This window comes from Pipistrellus hanaki (genome assembly GCF_964339955.1).
Source record: "Pipistrellus hanaki genome assembly, chromosome: 2".
Taxonomy (NCBI): domain Eukaryota; kingdom Metazoa; phylum Chordata; class Mammalia; order Chiroptera; family Vespertilionidae; genus Pipistrellus; species Pipistrellus hanaki.
In genome coordinates this window covers 126,116,436-126,141,068 of record NC_140504.1, presented here as the reverse complement: position 1 = coordinate 126,141,068, position 24,633 = coordinate 126,116,436, and the positions used below count along the sequence as shown (strand labels likewise).

General features: G+C 40.8%; 1 protein-coding gene across 2 annotated transcripts in view; it reads right to left on the bottom strand.

Annotated features, from left to right (window-relative positions):
• Window positions 1–1,486: 1,486 nt before the first annotated feature.
• The window catches only part of CAP2 (cyclase associated actin cytoskeleton regulatory protein 2), a 140,739-nt gene continuing 117,592 nt past the window's right edge, over window positions 1,487–24,633 (bottom strand). For both annotated transcript variants that reach the window (XM_084872739.1, XM_084872738.1), the window contains 6 exons: window positions 13,922–14,111; window positions 12,798–12,973; window positions 11,713–11,836; window positions 11,541–11,623; window positions 7,057–7,197; window positions 1,487–2,898 (listed from right to left, as the gene is read on the bottom strand). In XM_084872739.1, coding sequence (XP_084728865.1) covers window positions 2,815–2,898; window positions 7,057–7,197; window positions 11,541–11,623; window positions 11,713–11,836; window positions 12,798–12,973; window positions 13,922–14,111 — 798 coding nt within the window. In that variant the 3' untranslated portion in view covers window positions 1,487–2,814. The remainder of the gene's footprint in view (window positions 2,899–7,056; window positions 7,198–11,540; window positions 11,624–11,712; window positions 11,837–12,797; window positions 12,974–13,921; window positions 14,112–24,633) is intronic.

Below are 24,633 nucleotides of genomic sequence, written 5' to 3'. Positions count from 1 at the left end.
TTAATTATTTTTACTGACATTTATTCTAGCTTTGATATTTTGTGAATTTATATGACATGCAATTCTACTAAGTATGGACCCCTCCCTCCCCTCTCCTTTCCTCCTTCCCTTCTTCCCTTCCTCCCTCCCTCCTTTTCTTCCTTTTTTAACTCTGGTGAGTGCTATTTTATTTAATAACTAGAGGCTTGGTGCACGAATTTGTGCACAGGTGGGGTTCCTCAGCATGGCTGGTGATCAGGGCAGATAGGGGCTGTCTCACCCAGTCCCAATAGGGGCCAATAGGGGCCAATAGGGGCCAAGCGGGGCTGGCTGGCTGTGGGAAGGGACTGTGTGATGTTGGCTGGTGGTGTGTGTAGGGGGGAGGGGGACTGCAGGAGGTTGACTAGCTTGGGAGTGCACTGATCACCAGGGGGCGCTCCTGCATTGAGCTACCTGTCGACTGGTCATTTGGCCATTAGATCAATCAGTTGCTTAGGCTTTTTATGTATATAGATGTAGCATGTTCTTTTTAGAGTTTTTTTTTCTTCCCAGTTAAATTTTTCCTCCAGAAGTTTATTTGTAAATTGATCATAAAAGTTATTTATATTTATATTATACATTAAAACATACAATATCTATCTATATATAAAAGCTTAAGTGACTGTTCAACTGTTCGACTGGTCCCTATGATGTGCACTGACTGCCAAGGGGCATACGCTCAATGCAGGAGCTGCCTCCTGGTGGGCAGCACCACTCAGCTGACCAACGGGTACCAGCCGCCAGGCTCATGGCTGGCGAGCACAGCTGTGGTGGATGAGCATCTCCCGTGGACACTCCCTCTGCGTGTCCCTCCCCCATCCAGAGCGGGACTGGGACCAGGACCAGCACTGGGTCCTGATTTGGGTGTGAGTCTGGCGGCTTCTCAGCCATAGGCACACTAGTGTCGCCTTAGGATGGGCACGAGGAGAGTGCAGCGGAGAGGCACTGAGCCTATCCTGAGTGGCGGCAGCGGCAGGTGCAGCGGGGCTGGGATGAGCAGGAGCGGCATGGCGCCCAGCCTGGGCTCGGGCTCCTCCCCAGCTGCCTGCGGCTTCAGTACTACTACACCCCACGGGGGATGTTGGACTGCTGGTTTCGGCCTGATCCCCACAGGCCACGCCAAGGGACCCCACCTGTGCACGAATCCGTGCAACGGGCCTCTAGTATATAATACTTATCAATTTATTTTTTGGGGTGTTTACATTAAGATCTATGAGGGAGGTTTTCTCAGTGAAGAGACCTTTACTTATAAAACAATTCTAGAATTTCCTGACTGACTTTTCCAGCTACAAATGGCTTTATGTGATATGTATCTTGGAGAAGCCATTCTTCAGGGAAGGTGAGGGCATGCTGGACACATTCTTTAATTCAACCAGAAAGACAGCTATCTTCCCTAAATCTGACAGATGAGCAAGAGGCAAATCAAAGGAGAAACAGAGAGCCTTAACACCCAGAAGTCATCACAGCATTTAAACAATTAGAATTTTACTTTATTTCAGAATAAGTTTACAGTTGAAAAAAAGATATTTACTAAAGCGACAACATTATTTATATGGACAAAACTTTTATTGCAAAACCTTGGTACAGGAGCATTAGTAATTTAAATTCTATATAGAGATATTTTAAAAAACAGAAACGATGTATTCCAAAAGCTGTAATAGGCACAAAATATATGCTTGTGTTTGGTCTGCAAGCATTATACTATAACTCAGTATATGTGATCTAAGAAGTTGCAGATTTCCAGCGCTATGTACTAAAAACATACAAAAGAGTATCATACTATGTTGAAAAAGCATGTACTATCAATACTACAAAATAGGAGCAGCAAGCCAAACCAACAAACGATTCCTTGGGTTTGGAAGAAGTAATACATTTATGGCTTTTTCATGTTCATTTTTGAGACTGGTTAGCAAGTCTGGCAAGTGGAAAAGAAGAAAGTCGTCTATAATATAACATTAAAGACACCACTTACAAGGCATCTGATATTTAACAGGTGCATCATTGGAAAACAAAATTTGAGCTTGATGTTAGTGCAAAATTGTAAGGTATCACACCAGCTTCCACTCATCATTTTTTTTGGCATAAAAATCTTTATGCAGAAAAGTGAAAGTTTTCCAAATAACAAGTGGAAATATTTAAGATAAATCATTAGAAATGACTTTTGGTTTTTATGTAGTAACTGTAAAGAATACAGGTGTCCCAAGGACCAAGAAACTGGGTAGGGTCCTTCGTATGGGATTTTCTTTTGTTCTGTAAAAACAGGGGTTGAAATATGTATTCATGTTGACAGTGTATCCATGCTGATAAAGGTGAACATGTGGTAAAAATAAGAAAAAAAAAGGCAGATTATCAGAGCATACTACTATTACATCATGTTGAAATTGTCTAAAAGGTAAAAATGTACATCTTAGATTCTCGAAGGTTTTATTTTCCAGCTAACAATGAAACATAAGTGCAAAAGTGAACCATGCAATATTTTTACCTATCAGCTATTGTGCTAATGATATGAAGGGAACAGAATTCTTTTTTCCCCTTTAAATACATAATACTCACAAGTTATCATTGGAACTCAAGTCATACACAAAGGCAAATCATGAAGAAATGTTAAATATTTCAAAATGCCCATGAAAGCATGCCAGAAAGGATGCTGTTTCTATAGCACAGAATTGTTGGAGGCCATGGCTAAAGCAGAAGGAGCTACTGCAACTTCTAGGTCTTTAATGCTGCTTTTTTGGGGGGGGGTGGTGGTGGAAAGAAAGGGGTGATTCAGATCAGGGGGTCTGATCTCTCTGGAGGTTAGCCCATAATTTCTGCAGGTTCAGTGACCAACTTGGATCCATCCCATGCAGTCTTGAATTGTTCAGGAATAGGGAATTCTCTCTGGAAAAAGGCAAGAAGAACACAGTTATTTAAGAAGGCTTTCTTTTGCAAACAGATGGAAGGCTGATTAGTGTTATATGATGGACAAAATCATTGTATGGAACTGAAGCCTGTATCATGGAGAAGACTTCTATGTCACATGAAGACTTGCACAGTCATGGATCAGCTTTGTGACTGTCTGCCAGCCTCATCATTAAAGCTATGACTTATTAAGAACCATATATATATATATTTGAATCATCACCCAAGGATATTTTTCCATTGATTTTAGAAAGAGTGTAAGAGAGAGGGAAAGACAGAGAGAAACATTGATGTGAGAGAAACACATCGATTGGTTGCTTCCTGCACTTGCCTTGACCAGGACCTGGGCTGGGGAGAAGCCTGCAACCTAGGCACATGACCTTGACTGGAATCAAACCCGGGACCCTTTGGTTCACTGAGCCAAACTGGACAAGAACCAGACATTTAAAGAAAAAATATATTTTATTGATTTTTTTACAGAGAGGAAGTTGAGAGGGATAGAGAGTTAGAAACATCAATGAGAGAAAAACATCAATCAGCTGCCTCTTGCATACCTCCTATTGGGGATGTGCCTGCAACTCAGATACATGCCCTTGACTGGAATCGAACCTGGGACCTTTCAGTCCACAGGCAGACCCTCTATCCACTGAGCCAAACTGGTTAGGGCAAGAACCAGACATTTTTAAAGCATTGGATATATGTGAACTCAGTTACTTGCTTACATCCCTGTGAGCTAGATACTGTTGAGAAGCCATCTGCAGCAAACAGAGGCCTGAGATTTAAGCTATTGACTAGATGATGTTACTAGCAAGTAGAACAACCAGATCTGGGGGAGAGGATGACAATCTGCATTTCCAAGAAGTTCTCAGGGGCCACTGGGCTATCTGCCTAGCCTTTGGTGAAATATAAAAATACGCTTCAGGTTATGCACCAATCTCTCACCCTTCATCCTGCCACCCTATTCTTCCCATTGTGAAATACATGCACATGAGCCACACACACACACACACACACACACACACACACGCAGAATAACCACATTCAAAGAAGTTTAAACTCTCTCCTTTGCCCAGAAGGTTCTCCAGTCATTTCAGAAGAGGATCACAAAGGAAGGTGAGGAGGAGTAGTCCTTGGTCGCGGCTTCTGTGGCCTCCCTGGACTTCCGTATGCACAACACTGTTGAAACCACAACTGTCTGATAAGTGGATGCCTGTGCTCACCATTGGTGAGATGTGAAGTTTAGTGGGATACACACATGTGTCCATATCTTCCTAGATGTAGGATCCAACTATTTCCTTGGGAAGAAGCTATCTCTATCTATCTATCTATCTATCTATCTATCTATCTATCTATCTATCTATCTAGATGGGAAGGTCCCTTCTACAGTGAGTGATGAATTCTTCTTGAGTGAAACCTGCAATGCAAAGTCTTTTGATGAAGCAAAGAAGCCACAATCTTAATGACCATGTGTGTGTGTGTGTGTGTGTGTGTGTGTGTGTGTGTAGCCAATACCCCTTCTGGGGCTCTTCTTTTTTTTAATTAAAAAAAAAAATATATATATATATATATATATATATATATATATATATATATATATATATATATATATATATATATTATTGATTTTCCACAGAGAGGAAGGGAGAGGGACAGAGAGTTAGAAACATCGATGAGAGAGAATCATCGATCAGCTGCCTCTTGCACACCCCCTATTGGAGATGTGCCCGCAACCAAGGTACATGCCCTTGACAGGAATTGAACCCAGGACTTTCAGTCCGCAGGCCAACGCTCTATCCACTGAGCCAAACCAGTTTTGGCTTTGGCTCTTCTTGATGAATAAATAAGGCCAGGTGGAGAATACTCTGGGGTGAAGGCACCTCTTTGATAATAACTGCACTGCAGCTGTTCCAAACATTTTTGAGGGTGTAAAGTGGTAGTGATATGACGACAGATTTCTTTTGGGATGAATCATCCCACAGCAGGACTTCTGTATTGCTCCTATGACCTCCAGCTGGAAAATGCATGCAGAGGGCTGAGGGCAGAGGGCACAAAGTAATTGACGAAGAGAGGGAAGACTGCATTTTCATGCTCAGGTTTTGACCTGTACTCATCCTTCAGATCAGAGGATCCCACTCTTGGCTCCATACTGAAATTATCTGAGAAGCTTTAACAAATACAGAAGTCTGCGTCCCATGCCCATGGATTGTAGCTTACTTACTCTAGAGTGCTCATCCAAACCCCAATGCTTTTCTTAGCAGATCCAGTCCCCATGCGACTGAGCCTTCTGCTTAAGTAACTGTGAAGGTCAGGCATCTCCTCATTTTGGCTCGCTTCTCTGGGGCCATTCTTTAGTGGCTATAGTACCTCAGTAGTTTGTTTTAGGTGGAGAACATGCAAGGAGCCTCCTCTAGCTCAGGGTTAGGTTGGCCATAGATCTAGCAGAGTGCTGGCAGAGTCTTGTTTTTTTGCACTTAAATGATGGACTGTTGGCTGCAATCTGTAGGTGTGTCTGGGTAGTGCTGGAGAACTTACTGAGAACTGGGGGAAGGAGATATTAGCAGGCACTCGGTCCTGTCCAAAATGTTCCTGAGTTCAAATAGCCCATAACATTCATTTTCTACTTTTGGTTTACATGATTAATACATAAAGAATACTGCCATGTTATTGACCCCATATGGTGTTGAGGCTGTATTGCCAATAAGCACTCTTCTTGTCTCAGGAGCCTGGCTTGTGGAGGCACATGGAATTAGGTAGGTGGATTGGGATTTGAATATTGCAGAAGAGCAGGATTATATTTACTTCTAGAGGCCCAGTACATGAAATTCAGTAGCCCTCGGGGGATGTCCGACTGATGGCTTATGTCCCCTCCCTGAAGCCGTCAGTTGGACATCCTTAGCACTGCTGTGGAAGCAGGAGAGGCTCCTGTCACCACTGCTGTGCTCACCAGCCAGAAGCCTGGCTTGTGGCTGAACAGCAACCCCCCTCTGGGAGTGCACTGACCACCACAGAGCAGCTCCTGAATTGAGTGGTTCCCCCTGGTGGTCAGTGTGTATCACAGTGACCGGCCTTTCTGCTGTTCAGTTGATTTGCATATTAGCTTTTTATCATATAGGACGAGCTAAGTGTCTCCATGGACGTTTTGGACAGGATTGAATGTCTTGCAAGGAAAGAACACGAGAACAGTCATGTTGACTGTGTAAGGTGATTGACCCAAGTGCTGACAGCGGTGTAGATAGTTGATTGATTGACCCACAGGTTGATGGGAGCCTCTACATCCAAACGTGTGCGAGCCATGTCATGTTTTCTCCCACCCTCCCTGCTTCACTGCCCCCTCGCACAGTTAGAATCAGAGGGAATGATCTCAGAAGCAATAAGTAGTGGGAAGCAGTACTTGCTTCCAAACAGGGACAACTGGCAGGTCCACCACACTGGGGATGCAGAGAATACACTTATTTATACTTCCTTTGCAATGTGTGAGGATATCCGCACACGTTTGCCAGAGGCTGCTTTGTTGGGGAAAGGAGGCAAAGGAAATAAACGGTGGCAAAATCACGCAGGCTAGTGTTTCTCTGAAGGGTTGCTGGACACAGTGTTGGCTTATTAAAATACAGACTCCCAGCTCCAAATCTCCCAAATGCCCTTTGGGAGCAGGCATTTTCATGAAGCTGCCCAGCGAATTCTTGTGCTGAGTTTGAGAACCTCCGACATAAGAGTAACGGCATACTTTGGTCTACATATTGTTACTGCACCCTCCTTCCCCACTCTCTTCCCCAAAGCATTTCTCCCTCATTTCCGCTTGCCTCCGCCATAGCAAAGGACAATATTTACTCCTGACTAATGTGAACTCCGATGTATGCTGTACAGTTTGATAAAAGCTAGCCCATTAAGCTAATGATTAGTGAACTGCCTTGAGTCACAAATTTAGGAGTGAGTGTAGTCAAGGAAATTAAGAGGGGGAAAGATATGGATTATATTAGGCAGCTAATTATGTAAAGGCAACTCTCGGAATGCCTTTCCTATCTGTGAATGAGGCTACAAATAAAGCTCATAGATTGGAGGCTAATTGAATCAATATCAAAGAAGGTTAACGATGAAGGCTCCAGAACAATTCCTTACAGTCTTTAGAAAGGTACTTACATAATCACCATCCTGAGGGATAAGTATATTCATTTCGGATGACTTGGCACTCACTATCTCACAGTCTAATGCATCTTCACTGAGGTATATGTGGCAGCCTTCTGTCTTATTAATGGAAATGGTTGGCACTCTTCCCATGACCTGAAATAGAAAAAATAATAATCTAAGCAAAGAAATAGAAATTACAATATTCCCAAACAAATACAACGCATAGGCCTAACCAAGCGTTAGGAATAGCTGGGCCAGAGCTGGAGGCTGGTTAAAGGCCCGCTCTCCAGGCAGAATTGGTGGATGTCATTTGGGGACAGAATGAAAGGACCACACAAGGGGATTGTCAAACCCCAGGGTCTCTTTCCTGAGACAAAATAAAGGGATAATTTGAAAACAGCAGCTAAGTGTTGAGAAAAAATCTCACAACCCTGTTAGTGGATTTGAAACATATATTTGATTTCATGATAAAAAGTAACAAGATGCATTGCCTTTATGGGTTTAAAATTTTGGTTTTGACAAATCTCTGTAAAAGTTGGATAAAAACAAGTGCTAATATTGTCATGTAAGAGCAAAGAAATTATTCTTGTAATTGAGATTTCTCCTGAACCTAAATAAGAATAAAAAAGAAACACTACAATTCTTTTCACCTAAGTCCTTTGCTAGATAAAAATCTCACTGACTGAATCCAAAGCTTAAATGAGATAATGAGGGTCTAGGTATTTTGAAATGTATTAATTTCAGGAGTGAAAACTGGAGACTTAGTTCAAGCCACTCATTGTATAGGTAAAAGGGACCATACACAAGAGGAGGAGATTCTTTGTATTGTTTACAAAAATCTAAGTGCTACAAAAATTTCGATCAGGCTTAAATTTCTCTTTTGCCAGTCAGTTTTCAGGCATCCCCCAAATCTCCATAGGGGTAGACTGTTCCCCCAAATGACCATATTACAACTCCATAATTTTCCTTTTTCTAATGGTAATTGAACCGATAAAGGCAGCTCCTCTTTCACCCTGAAGAAAAGACTGGGTTGCAAACCAAAGGAGCAACTCCTGTTGATGGTGCAGGTGATGTAAAGAATTCCTTAGGGGGAGTCTAGCCAGGTCACCACACCTCTCTGTTTTCTCCTCTCTCCATAGAAACTGGACACTGATTTGGAATTGAGCCCCAGTCCAAAAAAAAAAAAAAAGGCAGAGGTAGTTCAAGGTCAGGTAAGCACAGGGCTTTGCTATAAATAAAATAGGAAAATAATACATATATCTATATTTCAAAAATGTGCCAGCAATAATGTTTTGGCAATCTATATTTGTTTATTTCATAATGATGGAGAGCATATACATACTGACCAGGACTGTAAGAATAGTAAAGGAATAAATTGTCAGTGAGTCTTAGGTGATTTGTTTATGAGACCGAGTGAGGCCAGCACATTACGCTAATATGATGTATTTATATATTGCTATATTATGTTAAACGTTCTGAAACGCCCTGCAAATCTAAAAAGCAATAGTAGAATTTAAGAAATGGCCCTGATGTGGTAGGAATTTTCATTTCCACAGCATTTTGGTCGATACTGCATAGAGTAGATCATATACATGCCCTTCCCCCTGGTAGTCTGTGAACACTTCAAGAACAGAGATTGTTTCTTATCAGAACTGGGCCAAAGAGTAGCTCCTCTGCCGAGTGGCAGGTGACATGTGACCTTGCCCAGGCCAGCGCTCCAGCATTTAATACATGTTTCTGGATTAGTTTTGCTTTTCAAAAATTTATTTCTTCATAAAAATTTCCAAAATTAGATGGAATCCCCTAGTCTCTTCTCTCATAACATTCACTCTTTTCTGGGATAGTTTGCCACGGCCAGAATTGCTGAAATCAAATATTAATTTTGGTCTGTGCCCTTTTCTCCCTTTCAATCTTTTTAACAGCGTATTGAGGTAAAACCTGCAAACATAACATTCACCTACTTTCAGTGTACAATTTAATTATATTTTGTGAATTTACAGAGCAGTGCAACCATCACTTCCATTCAGTTTTAGGCCATTTTTATCATCTCCCAGATAACCTTGGTGCCCATTTACGGTCAATCCCTGTCCTCACCCCAGGCAACCACTAATCTGCTTTCTGTCTCTCTTGTTCCAGGCCCTTTTAAAACAATGTAGTAAATGTATTAGATAGATAATGACATTCACTTGGTTTGAACACTCAAAAATTCAGTAAGTATTCAGTAAAATCTCTCTTGTCTCCGAATTATAGATGACATGGCTTACCCTTCCACATTATTTTTAGAAATCCTGACCATATCCTTAAAAAAATATGATATATTTCAAACATAGAAGGAATCTTATAAAAATATACAAATACAGATATGCCTGTCAAACAGCTTTATCAGAGTGGAGCATTTGGCTTATTTGTCTTTTTTTAGGACTGTAATCTTACAATATCTTTGAAGATTACCACCAACCACCTCATTCACCAATCTTTTTCTCTCCCCAGATGTAACTACTCTTCTCAACTCTGCGTTTATACAACCTTCTGTGTCTGTCCCTTGGGTAAAGTGACCTTGAGTCCTCATAAGCACAATGAGCATGTGCATATTGCTTTGCATGTTTCCAATCTTTACGTGAAGGGACACATTGCCAACGTCTGATTCTATAACTTGCATTTATTGCTCAGTGTTGCTTTTGAGATTTATGTTTCTATACTTTTAACTGTAGTTCATACATTTTAACTACTGTACAATATTCTATTAGTCGAATTTATTTATTCACTTACCAGTTGGTGGACATTTAAATTGTTTTTTTATTGCTATGCATGACACTGCAATAAACATTTTTACTCATCTCATGGACATATGTACTAGAGCTTCTTTAGTGTACAGACCTAAGAGTGAAATTGCTCGGTCGCAGGCAATGAATGTCTGATTTTATTAAATGGTGCCAATTTACTCTGCACAGTGAGTGGAATAGATTTATTTTCCTAACACCAAGGTATCAGAGGTCCCATTGTTGCACTTCTTTAACAACCTTTGTACCACGAGACTTTAGTATACAGCAGTCCTTAAGCTGCACAGTTGTGATATACATGAGCTTCAGCTAATATGTCCCTTGTAAAGTAAGGACAGCCCGAGTGCAAAACTTTTGAGTGTGGAAAGATATATGTAATTATAGTATTAACTTGTATTCCTATTTCTATTAGGTGGGTCATGAATATTTTCAAATATTTATAAAAAATTCAGGTTTTTTTTTTTCCCCTCTGGATTGCCTAATATTCTTTGCCCATTTTTCTATTGGGCTATTGTTTTTTTCTTAATGATTTGTGTTAAGTTCTTTATAAATTCTGGTTACAATCCTTTTTGCTTATCTACAAGTGTCATTTTTCCATCCATGGCTTGTCTTTCAGCTTTGTGTCTGATGTTTTCTATTATATAATTTTGAATTTAATGTAGTTAGATTCATTTGTCATTTTCTTTACAGTTTGGGTTTATTGACCCCAAAAGCAACAAATGAACAAATAAAACAAGGAAAGAAAGATACAGACAAGAGAATGATGCTTACCAGAGGGGATAAAGGGAGGGGAGATGGCAAAAAGTGTAAAGGGGGTCACATATATAGTGACAGTTGGAGACTAGATTTTGGGTGGTGAACACACAATGGAGTATACAGACGTTATATTATGAAGTACATCTGAAATTTATACTAATGTCATTAACCAACATTACCTCAATACATCTAATAAAAAATGTTTTTAAAGTGTCAGTGATGAAAAGCCGAGTAAAACAAGAGAAAACTATCTATAAAACTAGAACACAATTTTAACAAAACATTATTATGAAACATCAGATAATAAGGGGTAATTAGCAACATGAAAAACGTGTAATCAAAGAAAGAAGTTACTTGGTTAAAGGAAAGAAGTCCTTTAACTTTTTGCATAGTATAAATTCGACTAAATCAAAATCATTAAAGAGATGCAGATTTTCTCCTGTTTTGCAAATTCAACTTCAACCCTATTTTCCAGGTTGTATATCTCATCTCATTGACTCTTCAGAAACACCCCTCTCCCCCGACCCTGTTTTTCCTCAGAATCAGTTTTTTCCTGAGGGCAAAAATTGTCTCAGGGTGTCATTATGCTGGAAGAATGGTATTTTTGTTCATTACTTGCTTAATTTAAATCTCCTACTCATCAAACATTTATTGGACACCTACTATGTGCAGGTACTTTGCAAATTCTGGGGCTGTAAAGATTAATGAGCTACTTTTGAAATAAAGATGGTAAACCAGTATTTGGAGTGCATAATAGAATGTATTCTAATAGATTCAAAAGGATGAATCAACACTGCCTAGGAAGTAAGAGAAGGCTTCAGAGGGGAGGGGATGATAGAGCTGTGTCTAAAGGGAAAGGGAACAGGAGTGTTCTAGGCAGACAGGAAGGGCCCCTGGCATGCACTGAATGGTCTGCACAAAGCCATGCTGGGGGGCACAGCACGATTAAAGGGCACTTACCTGCATTTGAATATCCTTAGAGTTGATCACTTCCACAATGCCCACCACATTGTCAAACACCAGGCCAAACTTCTTACAGTTGTCTAGGAAAAAAAACACTCCACTAAATATACACATCATATTTACACAAGCAACGTATCACGGTAATTATAGAGCCGTAGTTCTGCCCTACCGATTGTAATGGAATTTATTTTCCCTTTTATCTGTAGGGTAGACTTGTCGCACTTGAAAATGTAAGCTACTTGTTTCAGTTCAGTCTCTGAGATCACAAGGTCACTCCTATCCTCTTGGTACTCCTAGGATTAAAACATATGCAAACATTAAATGGAAGGATGTGTAGATAAATGGAATCCATTGCATACTGAAATTACTACGGAGCTCAGCATTAATTCATTACAGCTTTTTAATATGTTCTTTCTTGTAGGACCATTTTCTTACAGACTAAACTACTGGTCTCACTTTGTCATTGCAGCATTGGGATCAGATGGAACCACTGGTTGGAAGGGGGGCTGGTGCCATTTTGCAAACAGTCAGGTATCAAGCACCCTGGTTAAGGGGTGGGGGCTGGAGCAGGGATGGGAGAGCTTTATGTTGAGTCTGGATTTAATGATGCTGCAGCAAAATCTGCTGTGTCCAGTAAGAGTTGGACAAATTTCAATCTTTAGGGAAGCCCCTGGGATTGGCAGGGGGGCACTAGCTTCATTCAAAGTGTCTTTATCCTGCTCACGTGGTGGAAGCGGCAGGTGAAGCGGTAGGTTATAGCAGCACCACCACAAATGGGGTAGAATGAAACATTTTACAGCCGATCAGAACGGTGCGCAGATGAACAGTTTATGGAGCGCGGTCAGACTCATAGAGACAGAAAGCAGAGTGGTGGCTACCAGGAGCTGAGGTGGGGGTGGGGGCGGGATTTCATGTTTAAGGGGTATAGAGTTTCTGTTTTAAAGATGAAAAGAGTTCTGTGGATGGATGGCAGTGATGGTGGCACAAAGTATGCACTTAATGCCATGGAACTGTTCACTTACATGTTAGGATGGTAAATTTTGTATTACGGTATTTTACCACAATTAAAAGCAACTTTAAAAGTTGAAGGAAAGAATAAATGGGAAATAATGATAAATAAAAAATGTTCATGGAGGCACCCAAAAAGGCCCTGGCAACTAGTGTAGCCATTTCATTTGGAAATCTTTAAAGCCTTAGTACAGTTTTGCCTTTTGTCAGATCACGTCAGCAATAAAGGCTACAGGCGTCACTCACCACTCTCCACTTCTTCCCTTCCAGCTCAAACACAGGCGCGTGTTTCTGAAGAGGACGTGACTGGGGAGCCTTGGGGCCCGGAGAGTGGCTTTTGGTGGGAGATGGAGTTTGTCCTCCTTGATTTCGCAGGCTGGGATTCTTGTATGTCTTCTGAGAGTCTGTGACGTGCCTGAGCCCTGGGAAGGCAGCACAGAGACACAGTTCTTTATAGGTTATGCAAAGGGAAATGTCCCTGCCTTCTTAGATGGACGTGGTGTAAACAGCACAAGAATTTTTGTTAATGCTGTTTTCATAGCGGTCTAGTTAATATGCAGAATTTGAGATGAGTATAAGTTAGAGTTAATGGAAACTCTAAGCATTTTTCAGTTTGAGGAACCTCTTCTTTAAGAAGATAAGATGATAGGTAAAAGTTCTGCAAAAACAAAACAAAACAAAACAAAACAAAACACCATGGTGCCAAAATGGAACACTTGATTTATTTCTCCCATGGCTAAATCATTCTCCCCAAATAGCCAGTAAGTATATGTCAGAGTACAGAAGCAATTTAGAGTTACAGATCGATTCCTGTACTTTCCAAATGAGAAAATGCAGCTGGTTGAAGCCAGAGAAAAATTCAGAATTTTGGGTTTTTAACTCCCATCCTAGTCATAGGGACACTTATACTATAATTCCTATTACCCAGGCAAAACTACGTTTGCATGAGGCATTTGGCAACACGACTTGATTAAATGTTGTATGATATAAAAAAATTAACTGTGAGGAGAAAGTAGTTCAATGATATGATTCCTTGACAAGCTGTACAAGGCTTGAGGACACGGGTGCTATTGTTTGTTGTTTTCATTTCACTTGATCTTGATGCCTGGGTTGTAGATGGTGCCATAACACCAGGACTGAAGTGCTGAGGCAGCGTGCAGTGTCTAGGGTCTCCAAGTTCTTTTTGGTCCACCCACTGAGACCATCTACCCTGAGATGAAGAACACTGCAGGCCCTGCCTTCCCAGCAGCAGCTCCCTGTGTTGGGGACTGGGATGGAATGGCACACCTTCACAGTGGGCTCTGGGGGACTTGGGTGCCTCCAGGGAAACAGCTCCCAGGTGAGAGCCGATGTTTCTCGATGTTTCTCACCTTTCGTAATTGCCTCCCCTTGGTTCAGTTGTGCAAATAAAGCTGAGCGTGAAGGTGAGGACTGCTCTTTGCTGCCTTCATTCTCAAAAAGTGGAGGTGGCCCTGGAGGAGGTGGAGGAGGAGGAGGTGGAGGAAGGCCAGGCCCAGGGGAGAGGGCAGACAACATGGTTGCGGCTGAGGCCACAGGACCCTGTGGGAGAGAGAAGATGGAGAGCATTGTGTTGAAACTGATGTCCTTGCCCAGCACTGGGATTTTGTTAATGTCACTTATAACCAATGTTGCCAATGAGGAACTGGGGTACAAGACTCACAAAGGGCACCCCAGAGGTACGCTTGTACATCATGGATCTGTTTGGGATGACCTGGGACAGAGACAGTGTTCACCTTGAGAACATGGAGCATGACTCAGCTGTCCAGACCTGTCAGTAGAAACTCCACACCCAGGATTCACGCTGCTAACTCAGAGGCAAGCAAAGCCAGACTCACAAATTCATGTCCAAATTCAGAGCATGAAGGAAACTGAGCCTTAGCCAAAGGAGAATCCTAAGAAAAAGATGGTAAACTAGTAAGAGGATACCCTTTTTTGGGATACTGGGAATTGCCACCACCAAAGAGCGTGAAAATGTTGAAGTATTCAGTGATTATTAGATGTTTTAGAACCTTTTTGTGCAACTAAAGAGATACTGAAATTCTTTCCTTGGAACTCTTTTTCTAGTATGATGCCTCACACTGACCCATGCAAAGACCACGTGTGACCTGGATGCTGTTGCACCTGAAGGTGATCAGGGACCAGGAATCACCTGAGGATTTGGCTCCTCTAATGCTGATGGTTAACAAACCAACTAAAAGCTGCAATATCTACGCTTATGCTTACTTTCTTTGCTATGGGAAGTGCAACCCTTGTTCTAAAAAATTGAAATGGCAGTAAAAGGTGATAGACAAGAGAGGGATTTGTTTTATCATTTTGAGAGGACTGTAGCTTGAAACTGGAAGGAGAGAAACACACATACAATAAAGTTGTCATATATACCATTTTACTTTTAAATTCTGAAATAGAGCACTGTATCCTAGGATAAAGAATTCTTTTTTTCCAATGGTCACAGTTCTTAAGACTGACCAATTTTTTTGGATAAAACAAGTAAGAGATTTGGGAGAGAAACCAAGATGGCAGCATAGATAAACACCTAAACTGCTGCCTTGCACAACAATTTCAAAACTACAACTAAAAGACAAAATGGACATACTCCAGGACCACAGGAAGGCTGGCTGAGTGGAAATTCTACAACTTGAAGGAAAGAGAAAAGCACACGAAGACTCAGAGGAGCTGCAGGAGACAGAGGTACTGAGACGCGCACGGAGAAGACTGGAAACTGAGTGCATGGCTGGCTGATTTCTCAACAAACTATGCAGGCCAGACAGAAATGGCAAGAAATATTCAAAATGATGAATAGCAAGAACCTTCAACCAAGATTACTCTACCCAGCAAAGCTATCATTCAGAATTGAAGGGCAGATAAAGAGCTTCACAGATAAGAAAAAGCTAAAAGAGTTCATCACCACCAAACCAGTATTATATGAAATGCTGAAAGGTATTCTTTAAGAAGAGGAAGAAGAAGAAAAAGGTAAAGATAAAAATTATGAACAACAAATCTAAAAATCAAGTGTATCTAAAAATCTATCAACAAGTGAATCTAAAAATCAAGTGAATAAAAAAATCTGATGAACAGAATAAAGTGGTGAATATAATAGAATCAGGGCCATAGAAAGGGAGTGAACTGACAATTCTTGGGGGGAAAAGGGGTGTGGAGGTGCAGGAAGAGACTGAACAAAAAGCATACACCTATGGATAAGGACAGTGGGTGGGGAGTAAGGTAAGAGGGTGGGATGGGAACTGGGTCTAGGAGAGCTAGGGGGAAAAAAGAGGAACAATTGTAATAATATGAACAATAAAGATTTATTGAATTAAAAAAAGAAAGAAATTTAAAAGAGACTGATGGAAACATGGCTTAAGCTCAACTGTTTTCAATATCAAATTCAATATGTGAAACATTACATAGTGCTAAATATTAACAAAGGTAGCACATCCTTATTTTCCTAAACAACTCACTATTATAAGGTGTCAATGTCAGGTTTTTAATCTGTGGGTTTTTTAAATTAAAAAACACACAAACAACTAAAACCCCGCCACATGATTTTCAAAGTGCTTATATGATCCCTATTATGTGTAGAATTACCTTGTAATAAAAGATATTCTCCTAGTAAAAAATTGCCAGTTACAAAAATAGTCATGGGGATGTAAAATAGAGCATAGGGAGTATAGTCAATAATACTGTTATAACTATGCCAGATGGATATGAGATATATCAGGGCGATCACTTGGTAACGTATATACATGTCTAATCACCCTGCTGTACACCTGAAACTAATGCAATATTGTATGTCAACTATAATTGAAAAATAAATGTATAAAAAGATTCTTCTCAATTCATAATGCAGATCTTAAAAATCGAGCAGGCTGGACATCTCCCCTCCTGAAGGTGTAAATATGTGATGGGTTTTGTTTCTAAGGAAAACCTGCCTGACTCCATCAGTATTTTCAGGTCAAGTAGAAAATGATCACACAGGTCTTGAGACTGACCTTAAAAAAAAAAAAAAAAAAAAAAAAAAGGTATCTTAAATGTTTCTCTTGTGTTACTGAGGTGAAATTTGAGAATTTGCTCTGAATCATAAAGAGCATAAAAGATAAGCTTTGCGCATCAAACAATATCCCAGCCCTCAGCTCCAGACACCGAGAGCCACAAAGTATTGCTTTTACTCATAAGCACATAATAACTCAACCGGTCAGTGAAAGGACAGCCCTTTCTCCCCCGTCTGAAGCCCGGCAGCTTTACAGCCCTCCTGTTTGTGGAAAGGAGAGACGATGCTGGCTTCTAAATCGCAGAATGATTTACATGGCTCCCTGGCTCTCAGAATTCAGAGCCGCTCTCCAAGAGCCATAAAAGGACACTGAAACCAATAAGCCACATATTCAACTTTTTGGAACTTTGATACGTTCAGATGGCCGACCCAGGAACACTAAACAAAGGATTTACTGCAACAAATGTTGCATATAAAAGCCAAAAAATAAGAGAACTCAGGAGCAGCTGAAACTCTGCCTTCGGCTTATCCTTTGTGCGTTCGGGCTCATGCCAGGATCAGCCCCGGGGAGGGCACAAAGCTAGGCTCTGGTTTCCAAGGGGACTTTATAATTAGCATTCCGGGGCTTTGCTGTATACAGTGCACTTGAAAGCAAACTCATTAGACATTCCCTTAACAGGAGCTCTGTGGGCTGCCCCTGGCAGCGCAGTCACTCCCCTCTCCCCTCCTCCTCCTGTAGGGCATCTCAGCACGTGATATTCCAGAGCCTTCTGCACCCGCACATGTGCCTACCCACGAGTGACAGCCGCATCGACTGGAATCACAGCCCAACGTTAAGTCTTCAGCCTTTTCAGTAACAACAGAGGGGCGATGGTCAGGGAAGGGAAAGCAGCTGGAAGGTCTACTATGGGCCAGGCACTAATTGTTTCCATTCATTTAGCATATATGCAATGTTCATTATAGTTCAGGCTTTATGCCAGTCTCGACACCAAACTTGTCTAAACATTAGAATCATCTGGGAATCCCTGAGACATTCCAGCACCGGGCCATGCTGCCGAAACCCTCTCCCGGGAGGTGGACACAGGCCTCTGATTGTTTGAAGCTCTCCGGGTGATTCCAATGTGCTGACAAGTTTGGGAAAACCATTCTACATGCTGAGACTGATCACAGTCCCCACAATGGTATTATGAGAACTGTATTGAAGTCCTTTCTTAGCAGAAAATAAAGCAGGAAGTCAGAAAGGCTGACCCAACATCAAACGGCCAGAAAGTGGCAGAGGCATAACTCAAGCACATACCTGCTTGGTTCTAAAACCTTCTTCAAGATCGGTGGCTGCCCGAGGTGGGGGTCCAGGGGAAATGGGTGGAGGGTGTCAAAGGTTATAAAATAAGTAAGTCCCGGAGATGTGATTATAGTTAATAACCCTGTATTGTATAGTTGAAAGTTGCCAAGACAGTGAGTATTAAAAGTTCTTATCACAAGAAAAAATTGCAATGACATGTTGGATGGATGCTAACTAGACTTATTGTGGTGATTGTTTTGCAATATATACAAATTTTGCATCATTATGTTGTACACCTGAAATAAATATAATGTTATATGCCAATTATAGCTCAAAACAATTTACAAATTAAAGCCTCCTTCAGGGAAATCTTTTATGCCATATTCAGAATTTTAAATAAACAAGTCACTAGTCAAATGAAAGAACCAGCGTATGGGCTACCTGAGGACACATGTAGTGCTGCTCTTGGGCCTCGGAGGTGGTGTGAATCCGGCTTCATTTTTATCTCCACTGCAGCTCGCTCTATCCCTCTATCGCCTGAGTGGCTGACCAGCTCATACAGCCACCTTGGAACCAGGCTTGATCCTCTGAGGATATAAGAAGTCTCAGGTATTGCCCGAGCTGGTTTGGCTCAGTGGGTAGAATGTCGACCTGTGGACTGAAGGGTCCTGGGTTTGATTCTGGTCAAGGGGACATGCCTAGGTTGTGGGCTCAATCCCCATTAAGGGGTGTGCAGGAAGCAGCAGATCAATGATTCTCTCTCATCATTGATGTTTCTCTCTTCCTCCCTCTTCCTCCCTGAAATCAATAAAAATATATTAAAAACAAACCAAAAAGAAGTCTTAGATGTTGACACTGGTACCTCAGCATCAAGTCACCATTGGTTTGCTGTGACTCTGTGCTCTGGATCTAGAAACTGGTCTCCTGCCTTATCCATTTTCCCCGAGTACCCACAGGTTCCAGTAATGGCGTAAATCTTGGTTCCCTGCCTATTACTCAAGCTGTTCTGGGATGGAGACCTGACCCCCCTGCCGGGGAAAGCTGTGACGTAAGGGCACTGCCTCTCAGTGCTATGTCCTCTTACAGAGAAACTCTCGGGGCAGAGGTAACGCCCCACGTTGACTAGACTGAACAGGAAGTAGTGGATCAGATCAGGGGCTGCAGCCTCAGCTGCCTGTTGAGGGTCCACCCCTGCTCATCCTCAGTGGGATGGAGGCCCGTGGGAAGCGGAGCTAAGCGGAGAAAGGGGCACCAGGAGAGGCAGGGGTGGCACCCCTCACACTCCGTTAGGTCTGTGTAGGGTTGTTATAAGGATCACCTCAGAAGGGCAGATTGTCTGGAGGTGCTGAGACCAGGGAGCCAGGAACCTGAGAGAGTCCTGGGAGAGTCACGGGGTAACATCTCATTAGCCTGTAGAGTGCGTTCATTTCTCAGGACAGAGGCCCCGGTACGGGTCAGATTTCCCGTGCAGAACAGAACTAAGACATTGAAAAGATGCTGTTTTCTTATAAATTACCCAAATATTTCTGGTCCTTCTAAAAGAACCCTTCTCTTAATAAAAAATTCTTTTCTGGCATGTTTTACCCTGACTATTACTTTAATGGTATTTCTACGGCATAGAATATCTAAATGCCCAGGACCTTCAGGACTGTGATAGCCTGGGGCTGGCCCAGATCACGTGGACTGGAAAGTAAAGGGGTGGAACCTGGAGGGAGACTCAGCCTTAGCTGAGCAGCAATGACTGCCTCCAACCCCAAATGCTTTTAAAGACGCGACTTCATTAAGTTAAGTGAAATGAGTCTCAAGTACCTTAGAGCCCCAGACTGAAAAAAAAAAGTTGGAAAAAAACACATTTTATTCAAGTAATGTTAACAATAGCTTACAAGCTAAAAAAAGAAAAGCAGAACATTTCTGATTCTAAGTGGCCATATTCAGGGGACAAAAGTTCACTTATGTTGCAAGAACACAGCACAAAATCTAAAAATGCTGCATTTGAAAGCTCTATTAAGATTAATTTTGAGAGCAGATGTTTGATTATGTACTTTTTTTTTTTTTTTGAGGGGGCACAAAAGACTTTAAAAAATGTCTGGAAATGCCTTTCTCTAAATTAATTTCAACTGTCCCGGGAACAGCTGCGTCTTCTGATGTTAAATATACGAACTATAACTACCAGATAATGAAAGCTTTGTATGTGACATGTGGAAAGCTTGCCTTTTTTGCTTTATACAAATATATTATATTAAAATTACATATATTACATATGTTAATATATTTATGTGCCAATATGCATCGACTTTTCCATTAAATGTTACTTGAAATAATTACTGATTTTATTGCTTTATAACTTAGGTTTTATCTGAAAGGGAAACTACTTCTAGTTCTTAAATGAAATCTCCACATCGTTTTGCTGTTGGCAATTACACATGTACGTAACAACCACTTCTATCCCCAACGGCAGACACCATTGCATTAGTTATCCAGTTAATTTGGGTACAGTCTAGCTTTGGATCTAAGTAATCTACAAAAAGGACTCCAATTTTCCATTTTGTTGAGTTTGTACAAAGCAGAACAATGGTACTTTTAGACAGAGGTTTTTATGTCTTTGTGACAAAATTAAGCAAAATGTGAAACACTGCTGCTTAAGTAAAAAAACAAAAACAAGAACAAAAAACACAACTATCAGTTACAAAGAGAAGTTTCCCATCTAAGATTTTCTGCTTAAAAATTAAATTGGAGATTTTCAATTTTCATGTTTTAAATTCTAAGGTTTTTCAAACCCAATAAGTTAGGGACATCAGATGATTTGGTCTAAATAGACTTTAACTTTTTAATAGATGGGTTGAAAAGTGAATTCAAATAAGTTGGGGTCATTTGTCAGTTCATCCAACAAATTTACTGAGGTCTACCTTGCAAGGACCTGGGATACGATGAAGAAGGAGGCATGTATTTAAAAAAAAAATATATTTTATTGATTTTTTACAGAGAGGAAGGGAGAGAGATAGAGAGCTAGAAACGTCGATGAGAGAGAAACATCGACCAGCTGCCTCCTGCACACCCTCCACCGGGGATGTGCCTGTAACCAATATACATGCCCTTGACCGGAATTGAACCTGGGACCTTTCAGTCTGCAGACTGATGCTCTACCACTGAGCCAAACCGGCTTCGGCAGGAGGCATGTATTCTATTCGTTAAGAAGCTTATAACTCAGTGGGAGTGCAAAGTATATAAATAAGTTAACTTCAGATGCAGCTGGACATGTGTCATGTATCACATGAGCCAAGGACACTGGGGCACAACGGAGGGTGGGCCCCGGACAGGCTGCTGTGGCCACCCCATCCAAAGCTTTGTAGAGAACAGAGGCTCTACTAGAGACACTGAGAGGCTCTCAGCATGGGAGAGATGTAGATTTGGATAACATTAATCTCCAATTCTAAGAATAGATCAGGCAACCTATAACTTTGTTTTTACATTTTTTTTTTGAAAAAGCAGAGTGCAAGAAAATAAAAAATAACACACAACAGTGTCTTGGAACAAGTGGATTGTATTTCTTATAACAGAGCTTTTGTTATGATGTTTTTCTTCTATAAAACGCGCATAGTGGTAGTAATGTTTTGAGCCACCTGTCTTTAAATATTTGTGGAGAGCACAGATAAAACTGCACAATAAAGCAGCTGATATGTGGTGGTGCTATTTATGGGTTTTACCATTCCTGACCTCATCCTTTCCTCATGGCCAGCACCCCCACTCCCCTACCACACACACACACACACACACACACACACACACACACACACACAGAGCTGTCTTCTGTTTCTTGGTTACATTCTCTCTTTAGCTGTCCACCCTTAAGCCGTCCTGGCCCGCTAAATCACCTGGTTGCAGTGACAGCTGACATGTGCCCACTTACAGACTTTAAAGCAGTTTAAAAATTTCCAAGCCATTTTAGTCACAAATACACTTACATTACTATGCTAAAACTACAGGAATTCACAATGTTTTATAACTGCCTGTGTTGTTCAAATGCTGCTTTATTAATTTTACTAAAGAAAATGAATCTCAAATGGTCCTGTGTAATATGACAAAAATAAGAGGATGATTAACCTTTCATATACCAAAATAGGAGGGAGGGCTTAAAGGAAAGAACTATCAGTTTCAGAACCCAAAACTAACTTTCCATATACATACTAGTAAACCAGACAGTTTTCATAGCAGCAAGAAATGCTTTGCAAATTCGTGATTTGGTGTTTGTTTATATTTTCAATGTCAAAACTAGTTGCTTTCTATTTTCTGATAGATTTAGTTTGATCAAGAACTGAGTGAAATTGATACATTTCCAAATTTGTCAATTTCTATAAGTATTTGCAAATTTTATATTCATATTGATATCACACTTAAAAATATATTTTTATTGATTTCAGAGAGGAAAAGAATGGGAGAGAGAGATAGAAACCTCATTAATGAGAGAGAATCATTGATTGGCTGTCTCCTGTATGCCCCCCACTGGGGATTGAACCTGCAACCCAGGCATGTGCTTTTGCCCGGAATCAAACCTGAGACCCTTCCGTCTGCAGGCTGACACTCTGTCCACTGAGCCAAACCAGCTAGGGCTTGATATTACACTGTTAATGAAAAACAACTACAATCAAGAAAAAAAGATTAATGGATGATCATCCTGTACAACATAAAATATAAGCCAAAGTGAATTTATGACTTTAGTTTCTATTCTCTTATTTTTATCACTTCCTATAATTTTGAGACTTCTGCCAATGAAAACGAAGTTTCTGTGGGCCTTTCCAAGGAAACAGAATTGTTAAAAATACTACAATGAAAGGCTGTATTATATTTTAAGCATGGGCTTATTAATATTTTTTTTAAAAGTCCATTTAGGGAATATTTCCCATTTCATCTGTGGCAACAGAACACCACTCCCAACGATACATCCATGCAGCCCAAATAAAAAGGTGGTCCCACATCTGAAGGAAACGTGGGGAACACTTTCTTCAGAGGCAAGACTCCAAACACCCTTATAGAAGTAAAGAGGGAGGTAAGGAAGACTCCAAATCTCATGACTTCACCAATGACTTCCAGTCTTCTCACTTTTCCAGTGGTCCCCACCCTCACAAAAACACCCTCATGTTTTTGATGACCTGGAGGGATGTGAGCTATGGCAGTTGGTGAAAAAAGACAGAACAAGAAAAAAATCTGCCGAGACCAGTTTGGCTCAATGGATAGAGCGTCGGCTTGGGGACTGAAAGGTCCCGGGTTCGATTCCGATCAAGGGCATGTACCTTGGTTGTGGGCATATCCCCAGTAGGCGGTGTGCAAGAGGCAGCTGGTCGATGACTCTCTCTCTCATCGATGTTTCTAGCTCTCTATCTCTCTCCCTTCCTCTCTGTACAAAATAATAAAATATATTTAAAAAAAAGAAAAGAAAAAAAAAATCCCTTCAGAGAAGAAATGATACTCTTAGGTTGGAAATGGTCTGGGAATAATGTACATAGTCTATATTAGTTTGTGGAAAGTGGTAACTTTGTTTTTATGTTCATTGTTCTTCTAATTTATATATTGAATGTGGCCCTTCATAAAACATAGGTGGTGATTTCTATTTAACGAAAAGTAGAAATGTGTGATGAAAGCAGACCACGCCCTCAGAGCAGAGCCCAGAAGAATATATTGAACACATTCTAATTTGCTCAGGCCATCCAGCTATTTTGCACAAACTGTCTTGATGAGTAGTCCCAATGATTAGTTTGGCCTTGCTTTGCTCCTGTTATCAGAACTAAATCTGGAATTTCCAGATCGCCTTTTCTTCTTGTCTTGCCAGCATTGGCAGCTTGAAAATAAAATTTCTCATAAAATAAAAGGAAAGATAAAATTAATTTTCCATGGGAAAATATTTCAGAGTTAAAGATAGCAGAGTATACTCACCAAAGAGACAAACCACAGATAGCCAACAGTTATATGAAGACCTAGAGCGACTGACATGTGGCTTGAATTATCTGGGCAATTACTTTATTTGGACAGAAAAGCCTAGGTCCGAACTTCATTGAATTAAAGTTTTCAATTTTCTTTCAGATTTTAGGGTCATAAAGAAACTCTTGTATTATCCAAATTATCCATACTTGGTAGATGGCAGAGATGGGGGTGAGGAGGCAAAATAATAGCTGTTATAAAGTTGATTTACATTTGGCTCTGTTTTATATCTTATTTTTCTAGGAAAAAATAAAAGCATCAGTATCTGCTGAGCATTATAGTTGAGGCATGCTAAAATAGTAACTTTTGTCTCGATTTCAGTTCCAAAAAATACAGGGAAGGTTAATTGGTGCTTACTGGTAGGTCTGGGAAAAGGTCTGTTATTAGCTCAGCTTGCATCAAGGGTGCAAGCTGGACCAGCAAACTGTGGTCTGGCCTTGCCTCTGTGTTACATTCTATGAAGAGTTTGTGTTAACTTTAGAACACAATCTGCACCTTTTCCTTATTCTTCTCAAGAAAACCTTTTTGCTTAATCTAATATTACATGCATTTCCCGAGTTTACACCCACTGGGAATAAGGGGCATGCAAGTGGCAGGTGGCAGGTGCAGGGGAGGCAGTGGTGACCAATATGCCCTATAATAAAATGCATTGTTTGTTTCCATTACCATCATTTGGTAGAAGGAAAAAATACAATTTTATATGGCTTTTGAACGATGGACACAATCTATATAATGGTAATGGAATAACACTGTGGAAATTCCACCGTGAAGAAATGTGATTACAAATGAACAAGTTCAGTTTAGCAAATGTGTTTGGACTT